This window comes from Buteo buteo, chromosome 13 (genome assembly GCF_964188355.1).
Source record: "Buteo buteo chromosome 13, bButBut1.hap1.1, whole genome shotgun sequence".
NCBI lineage: Eukaryota > Metazoa > Chordata > Aves > Accipitriformes > Accipitridae > Buteo > Buteo buteo.
In genome coordinates, this window is record NC_134183.1 from 5,038,240 (window position 1) to 5,062,318 (window position 24,079).

At 41.8% G+C, this 24,079-nt stretch overlaps 2 protein-coding genes and 1 long non-coding RNA gene across 4 annotated transcripts; 2 read left to right on the forward strand and 1 right to left on the reverse strand.

The window, feature by feature from the left end:
* The first annotated feature begins 1,909 nt into the window (after nucleotides 1-1,909).
* UTP6 (UTP6 small subunit processome component) lies at nucleotides 1,910-14,512 on the forward strand. The gene is made up of 19 exons (XM_075044368.1): nucleotides 1,910-2,121; nucleotides 2,231-2,315; nucleotides 2,909-2,950; nucleotides 3,039-3,131; nucleotides 3,785-3,832; nucleotides 5,614-5,677; nucleotides 6,230-6,348; nucleotides 6,946-7,023; nucleotides 7,452-7,533; nucleotides 7,776-7,857; nucleotides 8,528-8,709; nucleotides 9,555-9,634; nucleotides 10,333-10,410; nucleotides 10,582-10,761; nucleotides 11,521-11,601; nucleotides 12,398-12,507; nucleotides 12,594-12,660; nucleotides 12,949-13,021; nucleotides 14,190-14,512. The coding sequence occupies exons 1-19, from the start codon at nucleotides 2,030-2,032 to the stop codon at nucleotides 14,345-14,347; spliced, it is 1,794 nt and encodes a 597-aa protein (XP_074900469.1). The 5' UTR covers nucleotides 1,910-2,029; the 3' UTR covers nucleotides 14,348-14,512.
* Nucleotides 6,360-17,283, reverse strand: LOC142038700 (uncharacterized). The gene is made up of 3 exons (XR_012652677.1): nucleotides 16,681-17,283; nucleotides 11,248-11,336; nucleotides 6,360-6,484 (listed from the first exon to the last, which is right to left on the reverse strand). It is a non-coding gene; the product is annotated as an uncharacterized LOC142038700 (long non-coding RNA).
* COPRS (coordinator of PRMT5 and differentiation stimulator) lies at nucleotides 15,509-23,077 on the forward strand. 2 transcript variants are annotated; one of them, XM_075044370.1, is made up of 4 exons: nucleotides 15,509-15,763; nucleotides 17,229-17,316; nucleotides 17,884-18,141; nucleotides 20,218-23,077. In XM_075044370.1, exons 2-4 carry the CDS (start codon nucleotides 17,232-17,234, stop codon nucleotides 20,385-20,387), a joined length of 513 nt encoding a protein of 170 aa, XP_074900471.1. In that variant the 5' UTR covers nucleotides 15,509-15,763; nucleotides 17,229-17,231; the 3' UTR covers nucleotides 20,388-23,077. The 2 variants fall into 2 exon arrangements, with proteins under 2 accessions (XP_074900471.1, XP_074900470.1); XM_075044369.1 differs by lacking the exon at nucleotides 15,509-15,763 and adding an exon at nucleotides 15,921-16,369.
* Nucleotides 23,078-24,079: the final 1,002 nt, after the last annotated feature.

Genomic DNA, 24,079 nt, shown 5'->3' on the forward strand with positions numbered 1-24,079 from the left:
TAATGACTGGCATCTACCTTTTAAGCTTTGAACTCCTACACTGCATGTAGTGTTCTCATTTTACATGTGGTGATCTAAGTGCATCATGACAGATAAGCTCTAAATATAGAATGCTTTTATAGTATAAAATCATGCAATCAGATGCAGAAATATAAAAATAAATGAAGTTAAACAATCAAGTGTAGTAATTCTAATCACATTCTTGCTTAGTGATTCAGTATGCTAATGCTACTTTTCATGCCCAGTGTAGTCCTCCTTAAGTACTATTTTAGTAAAGTCTGTGGACTTACTCAAGAATCAGTTCGAGCTGGTGCATCTCAAAAAAATTCAAACCCAATATAATTAATGTGTTCCTGATGATCATGAATAACACACACCACCACATTGAGAAGGATTACCTGTTGTTCTGCTTTACTGAAAGCTGAACTCAGTGGGAGGTGAACTCACTGAAATTTAGGTCCCGAGAGATCGAAGGCTGCGGCTCACAAGTGGGAATGGCTTGCGCTGGGATGGCTGTGCCGATCCCCCCTCTGCCCCTCCAGCTGTCCTTGCTGCGGGAAGTTCTTCCTTCCACTGCAGGGATGGCTAGACTGCTCTGAGGCAGCAGCTGGATTTTGCCAATTCTGATGTGAATATTGTGAGTATATGAAAGTGAATTGATAGCACTGCAATACGCAGAGCGATAGCCTGTGGCGGTTCAGTGTAGGACAGGGAGGACAGCCTACATCAGGAGCTGCTGTTGTCCTTGCGAGGTGGATAAGCGGTCCCTTTGCGTGAGACAGCTGTGATTCAGCCACCAAGCGCTGAACTCAGTGGTCTGTAGTTCTTGGTCTTGTGACTGGATGGTGCCTCTCCATTTCCTAGTAGCTTTCCTGTTTGATCACTTCTTGGAAAATAGTGTCACTATTTCCTGTCAGAGTGAAAAGTTGCTAAACCTCTCCCACTAAGAAGTCATTTGGGCTTTTTTAATTGGTGCCCAATATTGAGAAAAAGCACCATGAATCCAAGTGATAGCAGGTGAAAAAAATTACCACTGCTCTTGATGGTTCTTGTAAAGTGTTTTGTCTTATATGCGTTTTTAACAGAAGTCCGTTGCTCAGGTTCTCGCTCTGTACTCTGCAACACTTTTTAAGCTCTTCTACTATAATTTATGGGAGATTATAATCCCATAATAACAGGGCAAGATCACCCACAGCTTTTTTGGGCTATTATATATGAAAAATGCCATGCCAGAAGTCCTCTTGCCCTTAGTCCACTGCCTCTTCCCCCTGTGCTTTTTCAGAGAAACAGATCCTGCCTTTTCCTCCGGGAGGGAGTAATCATCGCAACTGCGCCGAGCAAGTTTGAAGGTGTGGTTCCGTCTCTTACCAGCTGAGTGATGGCAGTGACAACTCAAAGCATAAGCAGAGGATACCGCTGTAGACAATATGTATTTAAAGCGACTCTCTCAAAAAAATTATCTCCCACCTCCATTTTTCTGATTTCCTGGGACTTCCCTCATTTAAGAAACAGAAATTTACCATCACCTGTTTTTGTTGTTCATTTTCTCAGAAGGAAGGTGCCGTGTGAGAGGGGAAGAGCCCTTTATCCCAGGAGGAATCCCACCAGCAGGCCATGTGCTTGCAGCGGTTCTGGGCTGACGCCCCGTCACCCAGGCCTGGCTGGGGGCCACGCATTGTCTTTGGGTGCAGAAGATGCCGCGTAGCAGCACCCGGCGTTTTTGCGGTTCTTGAAACGTTAAAGCTCATCGCTCTTCCCTGCCCTCCAGACGCCCTCACCCACAGGACTCTTCCCACCCCACAGCCATTCTATTTGGACCCGGTTCCCGCTTTGAGCCGTCACCGGGGCTCTCGTACTTCGTGTCACCGCCTCCCGGGCCCGCCTTGCCGGGCTTTTGCCGGTTACCGGCCGGGTACGCGGCGCGGCCGGCAGGGGGCGGCAGAGCGGCGCGGCCCCGGAAGGCGGCGGGCGGAGCGGCCGGAACCGGCGGGGCCGAGCCCACGCGTGAGGTCCCTGGGCCGCCGCCGCCATGGCGGAGCGCATCGAGCAGCGGCTGGAGGACCGCGTCCCGGAGCTGGAGCAGCTGGAGCGGGTCGGGCTGTTCACGCGTAAGGAGATCAGGTGAGGCGGGCGGAGGACGGCGGCGGCGGGACGGGGTGTCCGGCGAGGGACCGCGAGCGCGGGCGGCGCGGCCGGGCTTGCTCCGCTGGCTGATTTCCCCTTCCCGCAGGGCCGTGCTGAGGAAGGCGTCGGCTCTGGAGTACAAAATACAGCGGAGAACCCTTCGGAAGGAGGATTTTATTAATTATATTCAGGTAGGCTCTATTGAATAGCAGAGCGTGTTAGAAGTTACGGGATTTTGTAGCGACCCGCGTGGAAGACAGGCTGCTTCTTGAGGCCTCTCCTCAGCTGGTCCGTGGTGCTCACTTGTAAGTGGTTTATCGGCACGCACTCGTTATTAAGACACACCAGAGCATGAAGCATAGCCAGGAATTAGTGGGTGCTCGGTTTGGGATGAGAGAGGCTTCATCCTTGTGACTTTTTCCTATAGTTTCTTGTCTCTCCAGGGGTGCGGACACCCCAGTTCCCTGATGTGCTGTGCAAATTGTAGTTAAGTGTAATAAATTTTTTGTGGTGTTAGAAGTTTGGCTTGTCCGTTACGATTCTAGGAATATGGGGTCCTAACAACTCAAGTCTGAAATACCAATGCAATACAAATATTCAGGCTGAATTTCGGTCAGCCTTAGAAATGTAGTGAGCCGGCCAAAAAATTGTTGTTTGTGTTTTCCTGGATGTAATTTTTATTGTCTGCTTGATTAGCTATAAAAAACTTGATCTGTAATTTTTTTTCCCTTACTGTTAAGTGTCTTCTCATTTGCTTTGAAATGTTTTTTTCTCCCCATTCTAGTATGAAATTAATCTGCTGGAACTGATAAAGAAAAGAAGAGCAGTAAGTTTGTCAATTATTTAGAGTGCAAAATACTTTATGCCAAATTTTCTATTGCAATAAAATTAATACTTTTTTTTTTTCCTCCTAGCGCATTGGATATTCATTTAAGAAGGATGAAATTGAGAACTCTATTCTGCATAGAGTCCATAGCCTTTTCAACCGTGCTATAGGGAAATGGAAAGTAAGTTTGTTTATTTGTACTGATAGATTGAAAAAATGCCCTTTTGGTATGTAAAATTATCTAGATAACATTGCCACCAGATATTTGCAATAATACAGAAGAATGTAGTAGAAAAACTAAGTGGACATATGGTCTTACAGTTAGCAGTAGCCTAGAAGTAGGTCATTCATACCAGATAGATGTTTTTTTACACGAACAATATTTTGTCCTTTCTGAGTCATTAGTCCTCAACTGTCTAGAGCCATGTATTGCAATGTGAGTTTGGTCTGTCTGCTTGCAAGGACTAGAAACAGAATGAAAAGAACGTTTAGCTGCTTTAGGAAAAGATTGTCTTGATAAATCTAATGGTAAAACCTAAAGAAGGTGCCTCAGAAACCATTACAGTGAGCTCTCTATTGAGTTCAGTGTAACACAGATTTGATTGAAGAAGCTGCGAGGGCGTATCTTGAGACGGGAGGGTTGGTTTTCTTTGGATGTTTTGCAGGAATTTGAAGATCGGGTCGGGGGCAGAAAGGGAAATTGAGATTCAGAGTTCCTTCTCTCTGCATGCCAAGTCATTGTACCAAGGGCGTATTGTCTGCTTGTCAATGTGCAAGTGGTTTTGTGCTTGCCTTATCATAAGGTTGATCCTCTCCCTCTTGCATTTCCAACAGGAAGATGTCCAACTTTGGCTTTCACATGTTGCATTTTGCAAACAGTGGGTGAGTTTTCAAAATGCTAATCTTACCTTATTTGAAATGCTGGATTGGTATTTAATCAGGTATCTGGTACTTGAATTACAAGACGGGGTACTGCCACATGCTGTAATAATGAAATGATTTTAATAGTAGTATTGGAGCTGCCTGGGCTTTTCACTGATGTATGTAAGTGTAGAATTTGACTCAGAATGAATTAGCGTGAAATTTGATGCTTGTAGGTGGCAAAGGTGCAGCTGATTGCATTGAATCTAGAGTACCATCTGGTTTGGGAGAATCATAATATTGGTTATACCTTGTCTGGAATGAGTGGATCACCTGTCTGTGAATTGTGATTTTGTTCCAAACATTTCTTATAGTGGCTATGCTGAAAAGTATAATTCTGGCAATTCTCTACTTTGTAAACTTACCTATGCAAGTCTTCACATTTGTGGTATGTTGACCCTGGCTGGACGCCAGGTGGCCACCAAAGCCGCTCTATCACTCCCCCTCCTCAACTGGACAGGGGAGAGAAAATATATCAAAAGGCTCGGAGGTCGAGATAAGGACAGGGAGAGATCGCTCAACCAATTACCGTTATGGGCAAAACAGACTCAACTTAGGGAAGATTAACTTAATTTATTGCCAGTCAAACCAGAGCAGGGCAATGAGAAATAAAACCAAATCTTAAAACACCTTCACCCTATCCCCCCCTTCTTCCTGGGCACAGCTTCACTCCCAATTTTCTCTCCCTCCTCCCCCCAGCGGCGCAGGGGGACCGGAAATGGGGGTTACGATCAGTTCATCACATGTTGTCTCTGCCGCTCCATCCTCTTCAGGGGCAGGACTCCTCACGCTCTTACCCTGCTCCAGTTTGGGGTCCCTCCCAGGGGAGACAGTCCTCCACGAACTTCAACGTAGGTCTTTCCCACAGTCTGCAGTTCTTCACGAACAGCTCCAGTGTGGGTCCCTTCCATGGCGTCCAGTCCTTCAGGATCACACTGCTCCAGCTTGGGTCCCCCATGGGGTCACAAGTCCTGCCAGCAAACCTGCTCCAGTGTGGGCTTCCCATGGGGTCACAGCCTCCTTCAGGCATCCACCTGCTCTGCTGTGGGGTCCTCTCCGGGCTGCAGGTGGATACCTGCTCCACCGTGGACCTCCATGGGCTGCAGGGGAATCTGCTCCAGTGCCTGGAGCACCTCCTCCCCTTCCTCCTTCACGGACCTTGGGGTTTGCAGGGTTTCTCTTAAATGTTCTCACTCCTCTGGCTGCAGTTTCTGTGCCGCAGCAACTTTTTTTCCCTTCTTAAATATGTTATCACAGAAGCGCTACCACTGTCACTGATGGGCTCGGCCTTGGCCAGCGGTGGGTCCATCTTGGAGCTTCTCCCAGAAGCCACCCCTGTAACCCCCCTGTTACCAAAACCTTGCCACGCAAACCCAATACAACATGATTATTATTATTATTATTAGTCATTGTCCTTCCTGTATTGAAGAAAGTGACCTTGTAATAGTAATGCAAGTGGCCAAAGAAAAATGCAGTCTTTACCTCAAAAGCGGTCAGTTTTGTGATACAGGCAACATTCGTGTTAGCTAGGTTTGATTTAACTATGCTAATCTAGTCTGGTAACATTTGAAAGCGGCCAATATTGAACAAATATGAGAAACTTCCAACTGAAGATGAAGTAGCAGAAAAGTGTCTTTTCCAGTACAATTGCATTACAACTTGTAACCTTTCATAATGAAACTTTGGTGCTGGTGGTTCAGTTCGGTACTAGAGGGGGTAAACCAAACCTTCTTGTTTTACAGAATGCAAAACATCAGCTTAGTAAGGTGTTTTCTTCCATGTTGGCCATTCATCCAAATAAACCAGGTAAATAAAACAATGGTGAGTGCTCCATAAATGACTCGGTATAGATTGTATAGTGTTAGTTTAAGTTCTTATAGATCTCAGTTCAAGTGACTGGGGTAAAAGTTCCTACTCACTTTTCTTTGCCTTGCTGCTACTTCAGAGAGAAGGGCTCTGACAGGGATTGTACTGAGCAATCAAAAGGTGATGTAAAGTGGGTGTCCCCATGGTCTGATTGACCATTTCCCGGGTAGACTGAGGACTAGGTAAATGTTTCAGAGGTAGGAGATTTTGAATACTCATGGCTGCTTTTTGGCTTTTGAAGACATTCTGCGTCATTGCATCTGTAGCTATACCAGATTAAACTTCCTGGATCTGCTTAGCTTTTAGTCCTTTGAACTTGGTTTTGCATGGGAGATAATTAGTCTTATTCCATTGCTGAGCTTATGGTGATGTTGGGGTGGGTACATTGAACAAAAGCAACCTGTGCATCCTGGAGAGTAGCTTCAAAGGGGGTTCTCATGACCAGCTACTTGCTTTGACTTAAAATGAATTTATTTGTATCATCTGTTGCAGCACTGTGGATTATGGCAGCAAAATGGGAAATGGAGACACAGCTCTCGTCAGAAAGTGCTAGGCACTTGTTCCTTCGTGCTTTGCGCTTCCATCCAGAGTGCCCAAAACTTTATCAAGAAGTGAGTTCCTGGTTTTCTTCTATGACCAATTACTTGATCAGTCAGGGCAAATCAGTCCAGCATATTTCTCAGATCAGTCTGAGAAAACTGGAAAAAACTTGTTTCGCCATCAGTGGGGAAATGTTGTCAAAAAGATCTAAAAAAAGAAGAAAGTACTATTTACTGGTAGCATTTATCAATTGTTTAGCAAATCCTGTATTTATGTATGCAGAGTGAGGATTTTAAACTGTTTTATAGATAAATGTGTCAGAATTCCCTTTTAAAGCACTGTAAGATCAGCTAGGACATAGTTCTGTGGATTAGATCTGGCATCCCTAGCCTTTGCTACGGAACATGGTTTTCTTTGAAGGCAAGTTAAGGTTTAAAGAGTGACTAGAAAGTGGTAGTTTCTACATGTGGGAAATCTCTGAGTGAATATGTAGGGCAGATAGCTATATGCACAAACCTTTAAAAACCAAGGCTCTTGGACGTATGTGGGATGTTGGCAAAGTTCTGATTTGTAGCTCCTCAGATAGCTTGTTTAGCGCATTTGTGGTCTTAGATGTTTTATGATTTATCCCCACCCCCACAATAATTTCATTTTATTATCTCCTGCAGTATTTCAGAATGGAGCTGATGCATGCTGAAAAACAGAGGAAGGAAAAGAAAGAATTTGAACAGGCAAAGATGGACTTGGTAGGTCAGCTAAACTTACTTGAGAGATATTGTCTGCTTGCGAATCACACATTTGAATGCATAGTTTCAAGAGATCTGTATTAATTGTTTCAGAAGAGCTTAGAGAAAGTTTTTGTTGATGTTCTGTTCCTGCATTAAGCTTTTCAAGTGTTGGCTGATGCTCAGCTCAAATACTTCGTATGTTGACTTTTCTATGCATTTGTAAAGTCTTTTGTTACATCCCTCAGTTTGAAAGCTAATAGTAATTTCTGGAAAGGAATAGTTAAACTTATTATCTCTTACTTCTTTATAGTTGACTTGTGCAAATTAGATTAAGATAGATTTAGATGAAGAAAAACAATTTCTTCTGATTTTTTTCCTATGTTAGCAAAAATGGTAGCTGAGAAAAGAAAACGATTTTTTCAACAATGTTATGCTTGATATTGCAGGGGGAATTCAATTATTCTGAAGAGATTCTCAATGGGGAAATGGCTCGCATAATCTACAGGGATGCTGCTCAGAAAATTAAAGGTGATTGAATGTTTCTTGTACTCAACAGGAAAGTTGTCACCTTTAACTCAGCTCTGCAGTAGGTAATACAGATGGTGTTCCACCTGTATGATAATCTGAAATTTATAGAAAAGGGTATCTATCTAGAAACTTCAATGTTATCTGTGTCTTGACAAAAGCTTGCAAAGGTATAGAAATGCAAAGTGTGCAATGGTTGTAATACTCCACTTGATGGCTTTTTTTTTTTTCTTCTTGAAACATAGGTGTTGAATTCCATCTGGCTGTGCTTTCTATTGCAAAGCTCTTTGATTTTACCCAGGATTTGCAAAAAGAAATTCTTGAAAGGTGAGGTGTGGTTTTGTGTTGGGTTTTTTTTGTTGTTGTTTTTGAGGGTTGTTTTTTTGTTTTTTTGTTTGTTTGTTTTTAATAAACACATTCTCATAACCTCTCTAATTTATAGTGGGTTGACAGGTTAGCAACTACAGGCTATTCGTCTAGGCAAATAGAATGTTAAGGCCTATGGGAAATCCTTTAAGAAAGACAAAATGTGAGGCAAGTATGCTTTTTAGAAAAGGATATTTGTATCTAACTTCAGAAAAGGCTTTGAGAAGCTGCTAAGAAAAAGGTAGATAAAATACAGTTGTCACTGAATAATTACTATGTTTCTGTAAACTTACTGCAGGAACTGTTGATTTTCCTTGTTTACTTCATGGTTCTTTTGCATCTTTAGTTTCCCCAGTTGTTCCTCTCTCAAAAGAAAGATCTTTCTCGAAAGATCTTTCTCACATGCTGCCTGTCTAGTTCATGCTATTATTGGAGAATATCCATACTAAAAAAACCACCTCAAAGTAGACTAATGTTCTGTCTTTCTCTTGTGGAAAGGTAAAATGTTTTTTCTCTGGCATTTGATTACTTAGAAATTAAGTACATCTCCATACCAGTATAACAACACTTCTAAACATACTTGCAAAAGAAGAATGATGCTTGAGGGCTATTACAGACATGGTGTGTTTAGTTTGCAGACCAAGTATGCTGATGATCCTCTTACATGGGACTACATGGCCCGTCGTGAGCTGGACCTGGGGTCCCTGCAGTCCACAGAACACACCACAAAACAGATGAAAGTATCTGAAATGAACCAGAGAGAGGAACGGTGCTGTGCAGTCTTTGAAGAGGCTGTGAGAGCAGTGCCAACAGGTGAAAAGTTCTGCCTGCATTTTAATGTTTTTTCCTGGTAGTTTAGTGTACTGTATACTGTGAAAGTTTTGAAGTAGGTGTTGGCAGGCTCTACCATACCTAAGAGAAGGCAAGCAGTTTTTAGATGCTGCCTTTCTGAGATCTATTTTATGTGTTACTTGGGTTATTTTCCAATGCATTTATGCTCTCGAAGGAGCTGCTTAACTGAAAGTGCTTTTTGTTGCTTGTTTGCTTTTATTAATGTGACTTAACCAGTGAGGAGAGTAGAAGCCCACAGATGAATAGAGGTTTGGAAGTTGTAAATAGAGAAAATTTCCTAAACAAAGGAAACCTGTAGAACTCAAGTATATTGCTGGTTAGCTGTGAGTAAGTAATGTTTTTGAATTGCCAGTGCAGTGGATATCCAACTTCAACATCTGGCATTGTCCTTGCTCTCAAAGGAGGCTCTCAAGGGACTGTCTGTGGAGTGGACTCAAATTTGCTGCTTATATAGGCTTTCAAGACAAGGATTTTCTTGACTGACTGTGAGTGTCCTCACTCTTGCAGGCCCAGTGAAAACTACAGGCAAAGGGTGCACTGAACATCAATTGTGACAGCATGTGCTGAAGCCTCAGCTGAACTAAGAGCTTAATGCTCTTTAGAAAGAGTTATTGGTTGCAGCTTACACTGAGAAACTGTTTTTAAATGTTAGTGTTATAAATGTAGGGCCTCTTTTATAATACAACATTTTAAAACAAAGTTGGCGTTAATACATAGTTCTTGGATTCTCTATATTCCTCAAAGACAAATACTTGTGCTTACTCTTGTGATATATAAAGTGTGATATTATGCCTTTGATTCTACAGGGGACATGTGGAAGTGCTACATCACTTTTTGCTTAGAGAGATATAACAGGAAAACCAACAGTGAAGAATTAAAGCAAAAGGTAAAAGCTTATTAGGAAATCATTGTAACAAATCATCCCTATTTTTATTGACTTCTGTAATCTGTCAGACAAGGAGAAAATATATTTTGACATTTTATCAGAAATACTTACCAGCAGCCATCATTAAATATTGTTTAGTCTCCATCTGAGGGGATCGCTTTTACTGTCAGGCTCACATGTGGCCTGCCTGAACATGAATAACTTGGGCATAAACCAATCTTGTCAGTAAAGTACAGTGACCTCTTTGGATGGAAGTTAAGAGTGCAAACTTGTTAATGTTCGCTGACAGTCCTACAAACCTGTGCTTGTTCAAAGAAAAGAATGAGTTAAAATGACTCTTGCAAATAAGTCTGAGTAAAATTTGGTGCTGGCACATAGGCACCTTAATTATGCATCTATGCTTGGGTGTGGCTCAGTGAATTAAATGATCATCCTATGCAGTTTGGTTCTTTTAATACAGTAAAAGAACATTGCTATGTTGTTATTTTGCTCCGTAAGGAAGAAGTGTAATTCAAATGCTCAGATTTTCCCTTTATTGTGGATTGTATGCGGGTACCTAAAGCATTAGATATGTAACTGTTACTGAATTTCAGTGACATGTTGATACACTAATCCACTGGGCTTCTTGTAATGCTGGTATCTGGTATATGCAGGAATAACGCTTATTTCCTTTACTTTTTCTTCTCTGTTGGTTCTAGAGGCTGGAGAGGATGCTGGGTGTGTTCAGCAAAGCCCATGAGTCCAGTTTGCTGCCAGAAGCTCTCTATAAGCAGTGGGTAAGCGTTGACACAGGAAGATAGATTGTGAGACTGTCCTGCATTGCTTGTGTGCCTATCTTTACCATTTTGAGTAGATAGAAAGGTGGGCAATATTTTGATCAAGGCGTTGCTTTTTAACAAGGTACTACAAATTTCTTGTGGTGATTAGCTGTATCTGCTGGGTTTTAGCTTCAACTATTACTGGAGTTCAACCTCTTTGAGAAGGCTACGGAGGTGGCAGAAGCTGCAACTAGGCGCTTCAGCATGTCAGTGGAAATGTGGCAGATGAGGCTGCAGGTGCTGATCCAACTGAAGAGTGACGATGTGACCCACTGTTTTGAAGAAGCCATTAAGCACATGAAATCTAAGGTCTGTGCTGGTTTTATGGAATTGCATGCATTAGTCTTGGGTAGGAAACCTCTAAAGTTTATTTGAGTGTTTTTCTCTCTCTCTCTCTTTTTTTTTTTTTTTTTTTTTTACTTTACAAGGCATTCAAAGTCCTGAACCATTTTTGAGGTCAAAAATAAGAACTTGACATTTCACATGCACATTGCTTTCAGGAGCATTAGGGAAGGAATTGCATATTCACTTCATATTCACAGTTTTAAAGTCTGAATGCTCACAGGTGTCATTTTGCATACTCTTCTAGCAGTCAGCTGGTATTCTTTGTGCCTTACTTGAAAAATGTGTTTCTTTTTCTTCACTGTCCTGATATATTGTTTGCATGTGTGGTATTTCAAACCTTGAATTAGCTTTGTGATCTCTTACTGTTGCATTTCAAGCCCTGGGCACAAGGAGTGAGGAGAGGAAACAAGGTGATTTGTTTCTTTCCTACTTGTTGTTCTTGGAAGTTACCTTTGTACTGCGGTGTTTGGTGATGCAGAAGAACTTGTCTCTCATCCATGGCAACACGTCTTGCATTGTCCAGCTAAGTAGTATTTGTCCTGTAAGTGAGAAAGGGAGCAAGAAGTGATTTCAGTGTGCAGTCCAAAGTTATTTTTCTAAGAGCTATGTCTAAAGGACATTTTTTAAGGCAGCTGTAATACAGAAGCTGGTTGGTTGTGTTGCTGTTTCTGCAAATGGGGGTCACTGCATTTCAATCATTTGATTTACCTGCTTACATTGTAGGGCACTTTGCCATTATGGACCCTCTGGGTGGAATGGAGTGAAGGCACAAACAGCAAAGAAGACACAGCAGCTCTCTACCAGGTGCTTAGCTAATAGAAATCTACTTTTGATGACAGTGTGTAAATAAACGGGAATGACGTGTGTGGATGGAATGTGTAACAAATGTTGTAAAATTGTGTATGTTATAAAAAATCAGTTGCACATAGGCTCATAAACACAAATGTCGTCCCCATGCTTCTAAGACATCTTGATCTTTGTAAGCACAACCATTGATGGACATTTACTTTTCTTTTACTTCGTGGTCTAGAATTTTTGCTGTATTTTCAGAAGTCTATCTGAACATGGAAAAGAGAATTTTCCAATCTGTGAAAACATCAACCTTGCTACAGAAAACTCAAGAACAAAACTGGGGCTTTAATCTCACTGTAAATTCCCTAAATACCTTGGAGCAAAACATTTCCTCTTTGCCTGGCAGGTTAGGTTGTTCCCTCCCACCATTTACAACATAAAACACGTATTTCAGGTGGAAGCTTAAATTCAGTTGTTTGCAGAGCATTGTGAAACCCTCTGCATGAAGGATGTTGGGGGGATGCCAATTGCCAGCTGTATGGAATATTGGAGGAGACATGTATTTTAGGTTACAACTAATATTTTAATTTGAAAAATATTGGATGTGTTACCTAATGGTGTTTTTCAGGCATCATTTGGGATGCTTTTGTCCAGTACTTTGTCTCACTTAAGAGATCTGCTTTATGTCAGATGCCTAATTAGGGAGAAGGTACTATTTTGGTTTCTTCTCCCTTGTTGCCTTTTAATTGTAGCTTATGTGGTTATTTTGTTTTGTTTTTTGTTTTTTTTCTCTCCTTTAAACTTGCAGAGATCCTTACACGCCACAAATCCTGCTGAATCTGTGACTATGAAAGAAATGTATCTTGACTGGACTTACAGAAATGGTGGTTATAAGAAAGTTAAAAGAGTCTTTACCAGGTGACAAATAAAACCTTCAAACCTGATTGTTCTAGGGCATATGTTAAAAGGCTTGGAGTCTAAAGTTACTTATGTTTTTACTTCAGCCTGTGTGAAAATCGTCCATTTTCACTTGATTTCTTCAGGAAGATGATCCAAATAGAAAAGGAGCAAGTAAGTTGTTGAATATCCAATTAGTGCCTTGTATTTGTAAAAATACATTTCTAACTTTGGATTTAAATAGGAAACAGAGGGCTTACGTGTCATTAGTTTGTGATCAGTTCATATTTGTCTTCTAAAGTTGATTCATAGTATGTAATACAAAACCAAGTTCCATGGTAACTAATCTTTGGCAGTGTGCGTGTGTAATTACCATGACTCTTGTTCTTTGTAAGAATCTAATCAAGCTGCAGATTCACTTCTGTAGAAAATAAATGGCCTTTTAATACCTTCCTTTGTTAGGAATCCTGCAAAATGCTTCATCTGAGAGAATACTATGAACGTGCCTTGAGAGAGTTTGGTTCAACAGATTCTGGTAAAGGGATTTTATTTATTTATTCATTCATTCATTCATTCAGTGCTGCCTCTTTTATTTCCATCCATTTCAAAAGGTAGCTGTTTGTTCTTCCCTTGTGATTGCTGTCGTGCAGAGTGGAGCTTATTTCTTCTGTGCCATTAAGTGCATGACACTCTGCAGCGACCCTTCACTTTCAGTCCAGGGTCGTTGTTCACAGTGGGATGGCTTCAGCAGAACTACTAGCAAATAAGGTTTTGACACTGGCTGGTATAAGAGATGTGTATCACCTTTAATTTGGATTTGTGAACAGTATGGATGTCGTGGTTTAACCCCAGCAAGCAACTAAGCACCATGCAGCCGCTTGCTCATTTCCCCCTCACCCAGTGGGAGAGAATTGGGGGGGGGGGGGGGAGTAAAACTCGTGGGTTGAGATAACAGTTTAATAGGACAGAAAGGAAGAAAATAATTATGATAATAATAACAATAATAAAATTACAACAATAATAATAATAAAAGAATTGGAATAAACAAAACAAGTGATGCACAATGCAATTACCCACCACTCGCCAACCGATGCCCAGTTAGTTCCTGAGCAGTGGTCCACCCCCCAGGCCAACTCCCCCCAGTTTATATACTGGGCTTGACATCACATGGTATGGAATATCCCTTTGGCCAGTTGGGGTCAGCTGTCCTGGCTGTGTCCCCTCCCAACTTCTGGTGCCCCTCCAGCCTTCTTGCTGGCTGGGCATGAGAAGCTGAAAAATCCTTGACTTAGTATAAACACTACTTAGCAACAACGGAAAACATCAGTGTGTTATCAATGTTACTCTCATACTGAACCCAAAACAACACTGTACCAGCTACTAGAAAGAAAATTAACTCTATCCCAGCCAAAACCAGGACAATGGAGCTATGTTTTTATAATCAAGATTTCTGCAGTATTCCTTTTAAGAAAGCAAACAGTTCAATTACTGCTGCATTATTTCTTCAGACATCACTGTTCCAGCTGGGAATAGAAGCCAGGGTTTTGGTACTCAAGGGGCAGGGATTTGTAGTTTCACAAAGTAAATCTCATTGCGTTAACATCAAGGACACTTAAAAAAGAGAGTTTCTAGATTAGGTTTGGTATGTATGTTAGGTAATATCCAATCAAAATCTAACCAGAACTTCTATTTTTCTTTTAAAGATCTCTGGCTGGATTATATCAAAGAGGAGCTAAGTCATCCCCAAGGTAAACCAGAAAACTGTGGGAGTATTCACTGGCGAGCTATGAAGATGTTGCAGGGAGACCTGGTGGAAGACTTTGTTTCCAAATACACGTTATTGCAAACTGGACATTTATGAAAAACTATAGTTAAATAGTTAAAACATGACTGCACAATTTTTTTTAACTTCTTTGTACAACGGTAACTATGTTCCTGGATCTTATTAAAGTGTACCTTCTTTACATTCTTGCATATGTGGAAAAAAAAAATTCATCTGCCCCATTACAGTTGTTTCTAGTGTTTCTTCTGCTGGTGGCAAGTTCAAGTGCGCAGTTAGAGGAGAAAGCAAAGACATCTGAGGGTGTTCTTCATTGAGACTTCTGAGAGCAAACTCTTCCACCTGAATGCTTAGGCAGAAGGAATAGTCATAATGCATCATCAGCTTTTACACTCGGGAAAGCTAGTATTACAGCACATAAAAGCAAAAAAAACCCCAAAACACGGAAACTACGCATGTGGGAGATCTTCGTATCTTACTAAGTTGAATAATGAAAAGTGGAACGCTAGAGAAACAATCTGTAAAATTATGGTATTTATTGTTTTGTAGCCTTGAAGTCATCTGTAATCCTGTTTTCAAAAACAACCTCTGCAACCACCTTGCATCAGTGTTTGCATCCTAAGCTGTAATTCTGAGAGTCACTATGAAATACAGAGGGGAGGTGAGATCCGATACAAATGTCACTGATGTGACAGTGATCTACACTTCAACTTTCTGTCCACAGTGCCTGAAAAATGGGCAACAGTTTTTTTTGAGACAGTGCTGTCCTTGGCTGTTTGCAGAGCTGCATTTTCCTTTGTCAAACCCATTAAATCAGCATGAATGCTATCCTCAGACCAATAGAGGATACCTAGGGAAAGTACATGAATATGTAGCAATAGTTCCTTTATCTAATTTCCCAGTGACTGAATGGCAACATAATACAGAGCAATACTTCTTTAACATTTTTCACAGAAGTAGAAACTGCAGCTCCTCCCAAGCAACAAATTCCAGTAACTTTTGACCAGCTGGAAACAGGGTTTGGAGCAACAACCTGTTAAGATTGCTCCTTCTGTGGCAGCTGAAGTACGTTCTGCTTTGTCATTATGTTACTCCCTCCCCTGAATTGCTCTTGCTTCTTTGGTTGCACAACAAAAAAGCTTTTAAGTGCAAAGTTTGGGTTTGGGGGATTTTTGTTTGTGGTTTTGTTTTGTGGTTTTTTTTTTAAGTCCAGCAAAGCTGATAACTCCATTGTTTCTGAAAGCAGGCCCTTTTTCTTTACTTGTTCAGTTTCCTTGCAGAACTTTGCCAATCACTTCATTACCTGCAGCACCTTTGAGCAGTAACGCATTTCCTAAAAGCACATTTAGCTGACACCTGTTCATGGAGCACCCACCAGATCCGTTCAGTACAGGTGTTTCCCATCTCTTAATGCTTTCTCTGAGCACGCTGCTAGCAGGAGGCCTGAAGGAGAGGGTTCTCTTTTGCCAAGATTAAAAAGCCACAGAGCCTGAAGAGGTATTGATATTTTATTTACAACTTTATGACTGTGAAGGTGTTTTCTTACAGCTCTTACGTCTGTATCTCTCTGCCTTTTTTCTCCCGTTGCTCTAATGGCTTGTTTCCGCCCTCAAAGGCTGTTTCCCTCTCTCACGGGGCCCAATTCCCAGTAGCAACGAAAGAAACTACGCATTATGCGTTCAAAAAGTAGGGGTAGCGGTGGTCTCTGCGGGCGGAGAGCGATGTGGAAGCGCGCAGCGCACCGAAGCGGGAGAAGCCGCCGCTCGCCCCGCGGCCCCTCGTTCCCAGCCTCTTTCACGGCCGGTGTGGCGCCGAGCTCCTGGGTCAGCCGCTGCCAGGCACAGCCATTCCGTTCACCGGGCTCGGCCGCGGCCGCCCGCCCGCCCTGACGGTGCCCGTGGCCGCCGAGCTGCCTCGGGCGCAGGCGCTGCTGGCTGCCGGCGCTGAGGGGACGAGCGGTCTCCGGCAGGGCGGGCAGGCGGGCGGGGACGGACAGACGGACGTCTCTTCACGGCGGCGCCTCCCCCGGCTGCGCGCCCGGACCCTCCCTCAACGCCGGCCGGCAGAGGCGCGGCGCGGTCGGGGGCACCGCCGCCTCGGCAGGTGTGGTGGGCTCCTGCGGGGCGGGGAGCGGGGGTCGGGCAGGTTCGCTTCCCCCGCACGGCCCGGGCGGGCGGCGGAGGCGTGAGGGGCCCGCCGCTGCGGGTTTGCCCCAAGTATGAGGCGCTCTGCCTTCGTTCGCCGGCGGCGAGCCCTGCCAGGCCCCTCCCGGCAGCAGGCCCGGCCTCAGGCGTGCCGGGCTCGAGCTCTGTGAGGACTTGGGAGCCCGGCTTCCCGCACCCACCGCCCTGGGCCGGGGCTGTCCTTCAGCGAGATGTACCTTTGTTGTAGTGGAAGTAGCAGAGAGAACTCACCTTTCCTTTCCTTTCCTCTCCCTCTGGGGACCATCAAGCCAGTTGAGGTGCACTCCAGCGGCCCAGCTGCCATCTTTCTCCAGCTCCTCAGGGTCTGGCCCTCTGTCTCCCTGGCATGGTGGCTCCCCCCGGGTAGCTGGATCATAGCCTTTGGTGCTTGTGCTCGTTCCACACCTTGTATCTTTGTTACCTCTGCAGCTTTCAGAGTCTGCTGCTCTTCCCAAACAGGTGCATTTTGGGTCAGTTTTGGGATCCGTTCCCAAAACACAGGGTGGCAGCAGGATTATAGCTGTGAGTGAGGAGACAGGCTGTTCTGTGTTGGCTGCCACCTGGGCTGACTGATGGCAGCAGCAGGATGAGCCATCCCTCAGCACATTTGTTTGCTGAAGTGAAAGGCTGTCTGGTTTAAAACCTCTGATTCATCAAGGGAACAAACAAACCGGTCAGGCTCAAGGGCTCAGAAACACTCAAATGCAGTAGAAGTTGTGTGAGCCTCATTGGAGGAATCAATGAAAGGTGCTACTGGATTCTTTGAAACTGTCTTGTAGGTGATGGCTGCTGCCATTCAGTCCACAAGCTTTGAGGAGGAACAGCTTCCTAATAAGAGAGAAACTATGACCTGGAAACCCAGGAAAGGTAAGCCTAAAATATTAGAGCAAAACAAAGCAGACAGTGAGTAATGAAACTTATGATCTGCTTGAGGAAATACACTTAAAACTCTTTGGTGATGTATGGGAAATGCCTCTTCAGTTACTGCACCGAATTATTTCCATGTGGATATTTGTGTATGCCTAAGTGCAAGAATAATTAATCAATACTACAAAAAAAAAACCCTTTTTTTTTTTTTAACTAGAGTGTTGGTTTTTCAACATACTTATTTTTTATAAATACCAACAGGTGAATGTGGTGAAACAAGACTGCTGGGTCCTATGCCCTAGTTTAAAGAGTTATTTTCCAAAAAGAGTCTGTGGAAAATCCTGACTTGGGCTAGTGTTGTGATGCAAGCCTATGTCCAATGTTCTCAAGCATCTGAAACCTGAAACAACACTGTAGTGATACTACATATGTAAGGAATTGCATGTATTATTAGATTAGTAGTCATGAAGTGCATTCATACACCTGGCTGAATTATTGCATACTAACCATTTAATTGTTTCTTTTTAATTCCTAAATATGTCTGTTGGCTCTTTCTGTTGTTTTTAGAATGTTTGCGGAAGAATATTCCCAATGTTCTTGATAGTGAGTCTGAAGAAAGTGAATTCTCTGATACCTCTCACAATGAAAATGATGTCAATGGTTCTCCTGTTGACTGTGTTGATATACGTCCTGACCTGGAGGACTTGGGTGGTGAAGTCTGCAGTATGCCTGAGACTTTAACTTTTCCAGAGCAGCAAACTGTTTCTGTGTACGAGGTGGAGGACTGGGATAAAGAATTGGAGGACTCTGAATGTAATCCTTACGGTGAGTACAAATTTATTTGTGCTTCATTTGAGTTTTGGTTAGTATGTGATTTGAGGTAGGTGCTTTGCAGGAGAATGTGCTTAAATAACTCTATGTTCTATTTTGGGAAGCAATTTTTTTTCTTGTCATTGACCTCATGGATTTGTAATGCATAATTTTGTTGTCAAATAAAGGATTTAAAGGCAGTGTTGTGAAGTTCACACCGAACTCTTGCTTGAGCAATTTAATTCTTAGGAAGTGAAATAGTAAGGAGAAGAATTGTATGTGTCTATCAAGTTTCTCTGGAGAAGCTAGGTCTCAGTAGTGTATCTTTGTTATTCTGAAGCAGAAGAGAAAGGTACATGGAGTGCAGGAATGTAACTTTTTTTTGTGTAAAAGGGTTTTTTCCTTTCTTCCAAGAAAATTCATCCAGACTGTACACTATAATGTCCCTCTAGAGCATGGAGTTCTTTGGAGGGGAGCAGTACAAGTAGTCAGTCTCTGAGTATGGTTTTTTGTTGCTTTTACTGTAGTGTTTTTTTTGTTTGGGTTTGTTGTTGTTGTTTTGGGTTGTTTTTTTTTTTTGTGGTAGGTTTTTTTGTTTGGTGGTTTTTTTGAAGCTTGGTCCTCTTAAGTGGTTGTGCATGTCATCAGTCCCATGGACGTAAGTGGCAATGGATAGGAGCAGTTTCATCCACATCTTTAGAGTTGTATTAATCCTCCAATTTGTAAACTGTTTTACAGTGACTTGTGCATTGAACTGAGAGTCTCAGTCTTCCATTTGCTAGGCTGTATGTTAGGACAGAACAAGTGGATGGAGTTTAGTGAGCAGTGGCTGATAACCTGCTGTGTCTTTGTGGTCACAGAATAGTACCATTTCCATTTTCTTCTCATTAATGCGTATCTTTTGTAATTAATACAAACACTCCTTTCTTTGCTTAGGAAATATCAATTCTCTGTTTATTTTAATTCCATAAATGGCTGTTGTATTCAAGTTCCATTGTTTGGTAACAGAAGGAAGTGGGAAAGTTTTTGCAGCCTTCCTATAAAATCATTCTGACTGTAAAATGAAAATACAGCAGTGGTTTTTCACACTGGGTAATCTGAGAAAAAGACCATTTCCCTCTTTGCCATCCTGGGTTTTCCTTTTAATTTCTCATCTGCTCAAATTTATGGAATGTTTTGAATATTTTTTTTTTTTTTTTACTGGAACTGTCACAAGTTCCCTTCCTTTCTTTAACTAACTCATCCCTACCTGTAGCTTATGCTCTTCAAATCCTCACAAATTAAGGAAGTTGTAATTATGGGGTTCAGGTGCTTGTGAAGGATACTGAGTACAAGTGTCTGAGTTGTTAACTGCTGCAAATAAAAAATGTGCTCGGTCATTCATTTTATGACTTTTTAAAAACTTTTAAAAAATGCTTGTTTTGATGGCTTGTTTGGCAGTGCTACTGGAAGGCTGACACGTGGATATACTGTGTTGGGTCCTCCGCTGCCCCATACTCTGGACTTTTCATTTGCTCAGTCCTTTCAGTGTCTGTTGGCTAGAAATCTTTTGCTTCTGTTAAAGGACTTTGCCCTATTTTTGTGCTAGGTTGGTTAAATAACAGGCTTATTAGGCTTAATTCTAGCCTAGTGGAAATGTTGTTCAGAGCTAGCTTTTACAGGACCCCACCCTAGCATTCTGTCCAGTGACCCAGTTCTTAAAGGGTTTGGAGGGCTTCTAATTGGGATGTGGTTATGGACACAGCAGGAAGGGGGAGGGGAAATAAAAGTAGTGGCTTCATGAGCTTTTTATGCGTGGAGAAAACGTAGCAGAACTGCATGCATTTTAAGAGCTGGTGTCAGATGTTCTGAATCCAAATATATCATTGAGCTTTTTGGAAAACTGTTTTGTCTCTGTGGCAAGAACCTTACTTAAAATGAAGACATTGCCAAATTCAGCTTTGTTTGCAGGCGTAATTCATGACTGCTGACAGATCCAATTGAAATAGTTAACTGGAAGATGCTGTAGACCTGCAAAATAATCTGCTACACTGTGCCACTAGTTTTCTAAGTATCGCCCATGGTTTAAATCTTTTCTTTGATCTTCTTTAGATGCTGGCGATCTCCACTGTGGAAGCTTTCAGGAAAATAATCTTTTGGCCTCGTACTCATGGCGAGAGGATTCGTTTTACAACCCAGGCTGTCACCATGCAGCTTGCCTTGCTTTTACGCCACCAGTTAGAATGACTGAGGCTGGCCAGTTTGATGATGCTGATGAATGAGGTTGACCCTGGTCTCAGAACTAAGTTTGGCTTCCGAGTTGGATTATGTTCTTCACCAATTAAGTCATGTCAAGTCCTTTGGCTTGCTTGCAGAGTTCTGCGTAAGGCCAGAAATGCTACACCATCTCTGAAGTTTTGCTTAGACTGCTTCTGAGCTGTTTATAAATTGACCACACTTGACCTCTGGAAACAAGAGTGCAGGTGCTAGCTGTAAAGAGTCAATGCATTTCTGGACTTTTTGTTTGTGTTATATAGATCTGTGTTGATGCTAATGATTGCTTGAGAGGAAGTATTTAATTTCTAAACTTCAGCTTGTTTGCCAAGCTTTGCCAGTTTTGACATGCTGATCCCTATGTGTCTATGTAACTTGCAGTTTTCTTTCCTTTTCATTTGATGCTGTGAAATTGGTTTGGATAGCTTTAAAAACTCTTCCTCCTTCCAGCTTCTCTGTTGTATTTCTGTGTTGCAGTTTGTGATTCTATATCTGATACTGGTGTTTAACCAAATTAGCCATGACAAATACAGAATGAGTTGTTTTGTTTTTCTGTATTTTAGTATAAAGTAATTACATACACGTGATATACATATTGGAAATACACATGTGAACATAGAGTAGGGCCTGCTGCATCCAATAGGAATGCTGGGTGCTTAAGACAGCCTCCCAACAAAGATTTCTCCATGACAGACCTTCTTGTATATGGGCATATTATCCTTCAGTCTCACAGTTGTCTTTAAAACATTCTCATGCAACATCAGACGTGTAATGATGAAGAAAATATCTATGCTTATATAGTATCCTGCAGTATGTAATCTCTGTGTCCTGCGAATAGTAGTAGATTAAGGTTCCTGATACTGCTGATATGTTTGTTTTGTTGTTGTTTGTGTTGTGGCAAATGAGGAGATGGGAACATAAAATAGCTCCGTAAAGTCTCTAAGAGAATAGCTGGAACTAGAACCACATCCTTCTTGCCTTTGCTTTGCAGTTAAAGGAAGCATTCTTAAATGAAGTATGTAAGTGGATTGAATGGCTCGTCACTTGAGTAACAGTAATCTTCAACTAATGCTCATGTTTCATTAATAACTTATCTCTCAAGAACTTTTCGATGGCTTTGAATTTTGACACTGGCTGATACTGGAGCACAGTACCTGTGTTTGTCTACTCTCAGGTGAGGAGTTGACATTTACCATTGGAAGACTTTTTTTTTTTAAATTATCAAATGTATGAGACTGAAATAATTTACTCATTAGTTTGGAAGGAGGAAGTGCATGACACAGTGACTGAAATAATTTACGCATTAGTTTGGAAGGAGGAAGTGCACGACAGTGATATTTGCTTAATCTTTCCCTAAAGAACAGAAGAGGACAAGAGCTTGGAAGAGTCTTTTCTTCTGGTACCTTGCAGTTCCTTGTTACATCTTAGTATCTAGCTGATCAAAGTAAAAAGTGGAAGCCTGGTGTTCAGGTGGCAAGAAAGAGGGCCTCTTCTTTTATTCCTATATGATGGAGTGATCTAGGCATTAGTATTTCCATCAAAACTTACTTTGGCATGCCTCCAGAACACATAGAGCAGAAAGCACAGTCTAACGGATTCTTCTTTGCCTGCACGGTAAGAAAGGTCTAGCTGTGCTCTTTAAGGCATCAGGCATGGTTTTTTGTTTTGTGGACTGCTGTGTATCAGAGAGAGAGTGCAGCTCTTTGAGTCCTGCATTAGTTACAACATGCACGTGACTCTGTGGAATAGATGTGAGAATTTACTATGCCCAGTTTATCAAGTTTGGATATATAGTAGCTTCTTTCTCTAACTGAGAAAAGAGGAATGAAACTGAGCATGACTATAACTGACTCATCAACTAGAGTAAAATTGTCGAATGCAATATTAATAAATGTAAATTGAGTACAGATTACTGTTGAAGAAAAATACACCAGTAAATTGTAAAAGTTCCTGTGAAAAAGCACGGATTATTTTGTGAGCCTATTTTATCACTTCCCAGGCTTCAGCTATAGATGTCAATGCTTGACGCTACCCTGCAGAGGGCAGCAAAAAGTTGCCTACCCTGCTTAGCGTATTTTCATTTGGCACTAACTTTAATCAGCGTTAGATCCCTGGGCTGGATTTCTAATGTTGATAGCAATTTAGATCTCTGTTCTGCATAGCCCTGTTGTTCCCCAGTGAGACTGATTCATGGCCCTGATTAGTTTCTCAGTTTTTTTATTTCACTCTGAAGTTATACTTACTGGACTGAAAAATTTCTCCCATGGCTGAGAAAAGAACATCACTTGACTTCAGGCTTAATATATTTTTTTTTTTTTACTATGCTTGTGGGAGATGTCCCATCGTATTTAATAAAGATGAAACTAGCAGAATTCTGTGGAAGCAAACCTGCCTTCTTTAGAATTGTTTTAAAAGGATAACCAAAAAGTCTTTGTAACATTGATTACGTTGATTTTCTTCCTGTATGGTTCCAAAATTCCATCAGTCCCAAAGTCTTCAAGCCATTTTCTGTGCACTCCATGAATCAAATTTGTTTTTTCAGCCTGTAGCTTTAATTGCAATCAGCCTTACCTATCTGGGCTGTCTTGTTACTTGAGGAGAAATTGTCTTGAATGGCTGCCTTGCTGAGTTGTTTGTATTTTAAATTATTGTAAACTTAAAAGACTTGTTTTCAGTTTCCGTTTTAGATTAAAACTGACACCACTCCCACCAGCTTTGGAAAAAATAGTATGAGGATTTTACAGCAGAGATGCACTGTGTTCTCTAGGGATATGTTGGCAAATGTAACTTTGTTCATCTTGGCCCTGCTTGTTAGGGAGGGGGCTTAATGTAAAGCTTGATCTGAATACTCTCAAACTTCAGTGGGATTAAAAAACCAGATGCAGACTCCTCGGAAAACATCTCCCTGAAAGGATTTGAAACCAAGCTCACGGATTCCAATGTTTCTGCACTACAGAGTGTTTCAAATTCCATTGTGAATCTTGCACTGAGCCTGTTTTGTGTTGACATAAGCATGTCATTCTAGGCAAGAATACACTGCAATTAAAAACAACACAAGGTAACACATGAGCCAACAATTCAAGCCAAGAGTGTCAACCCTTCAGCCTGCTCAAACTATTGGAGGGAAGAGAGTCCCATTTCAGGACCAAGATCGTAAATATTTCACACATACAAGAAACACATTGGCAGTACATAAATCAGTTGGAAAACTTATCGGAAGTGTCAAAGTTTTCTCAGGTAAATGCACATACATCTCTAACAAGATTTCCCCCTTCTATACCTACAGTGTAAGATACCATTTGAAGGACATAAGACTACTGCAGGTTAATATGCTTGCTGGGTTTATATTGTGAGGGAGGCTTAGTAGTGTGGCATAATACAGTGACTCAGAAGGAGACCCGGCTACCCTTGCTTTTCTTCTCATTTCCTCATTTTACAGGTAGAGATAATGATACCAGCCTGTTTGTAAAGTACTTCAAATTCTCTGAGCAAGAATTTTTGTCTAAATAGTGGGGTGTTAAAAAAACAAAACAAAACAGAGTTTTGCATTTTCTTTGAACAGGCCAGCAAAGAAATGAAAACTTGTTTGGGTGCATCTGTTGTTTCCTTTGAGACCTACAGGGAATGACTTGCAAGAGGAAATAATTGAAGGAAATGTGTTCATATTTCCTGTTGATTAGGTACAACATTTAATTCATAC

What these genes read in the sequence shown, in the direction of transcription:
- COPRS (XM_075044370.1), top strand. Translation starts at nt 17,232, where the DNA reads ATGGCTGCTGCCATTCAGTCCACAAGCTTTGAGGAGGAACAGCTTCCT. An exon ending in GACCTGGAAACCCAGGAAAG is followed by an intron (nt 17,317 to 17,883) that starts GTAAGCCTAAAA and finishes TGTTGTTTTTAG; the next exon opens with AATGTTTGCGGAAGAATATT. An exon ending in CTCTGAATGTAATCCTTACG is followed by an intron (nt 18,142 to 20,217) that starts GTGAGTACAAAT and finishes GATCTTCTTTAG; the next exon opens with ATGCTGGCGATCTCCACTGT.
- UTP6 (XM_075044368.1), top strand. Translation starts at nt 2,030, where the DNA reads ATGGCGGAGCGCATCGAGCAGCGGCTGGAGGACCGCGTCCCGGAGCTG. An exon ending in TTGCATTTTGCAAACAGTGG is followed by an intron (nt 3,833 to 5,613) that starts GTGAGTTTTCAA and finishes CTTGTTTTACAG; the next exon opens with AATGCAAAACATCAGCTTAG. An exon ending in TCCAAATAGAAAAGGAGCAA is followed by an intron (nt 12,661 to 12,948) that starts GTAAGTTGTTGA and finishes TTCCTTTGTTAG; the next exon opens with GAATCCTGCAAAATGCTTCA.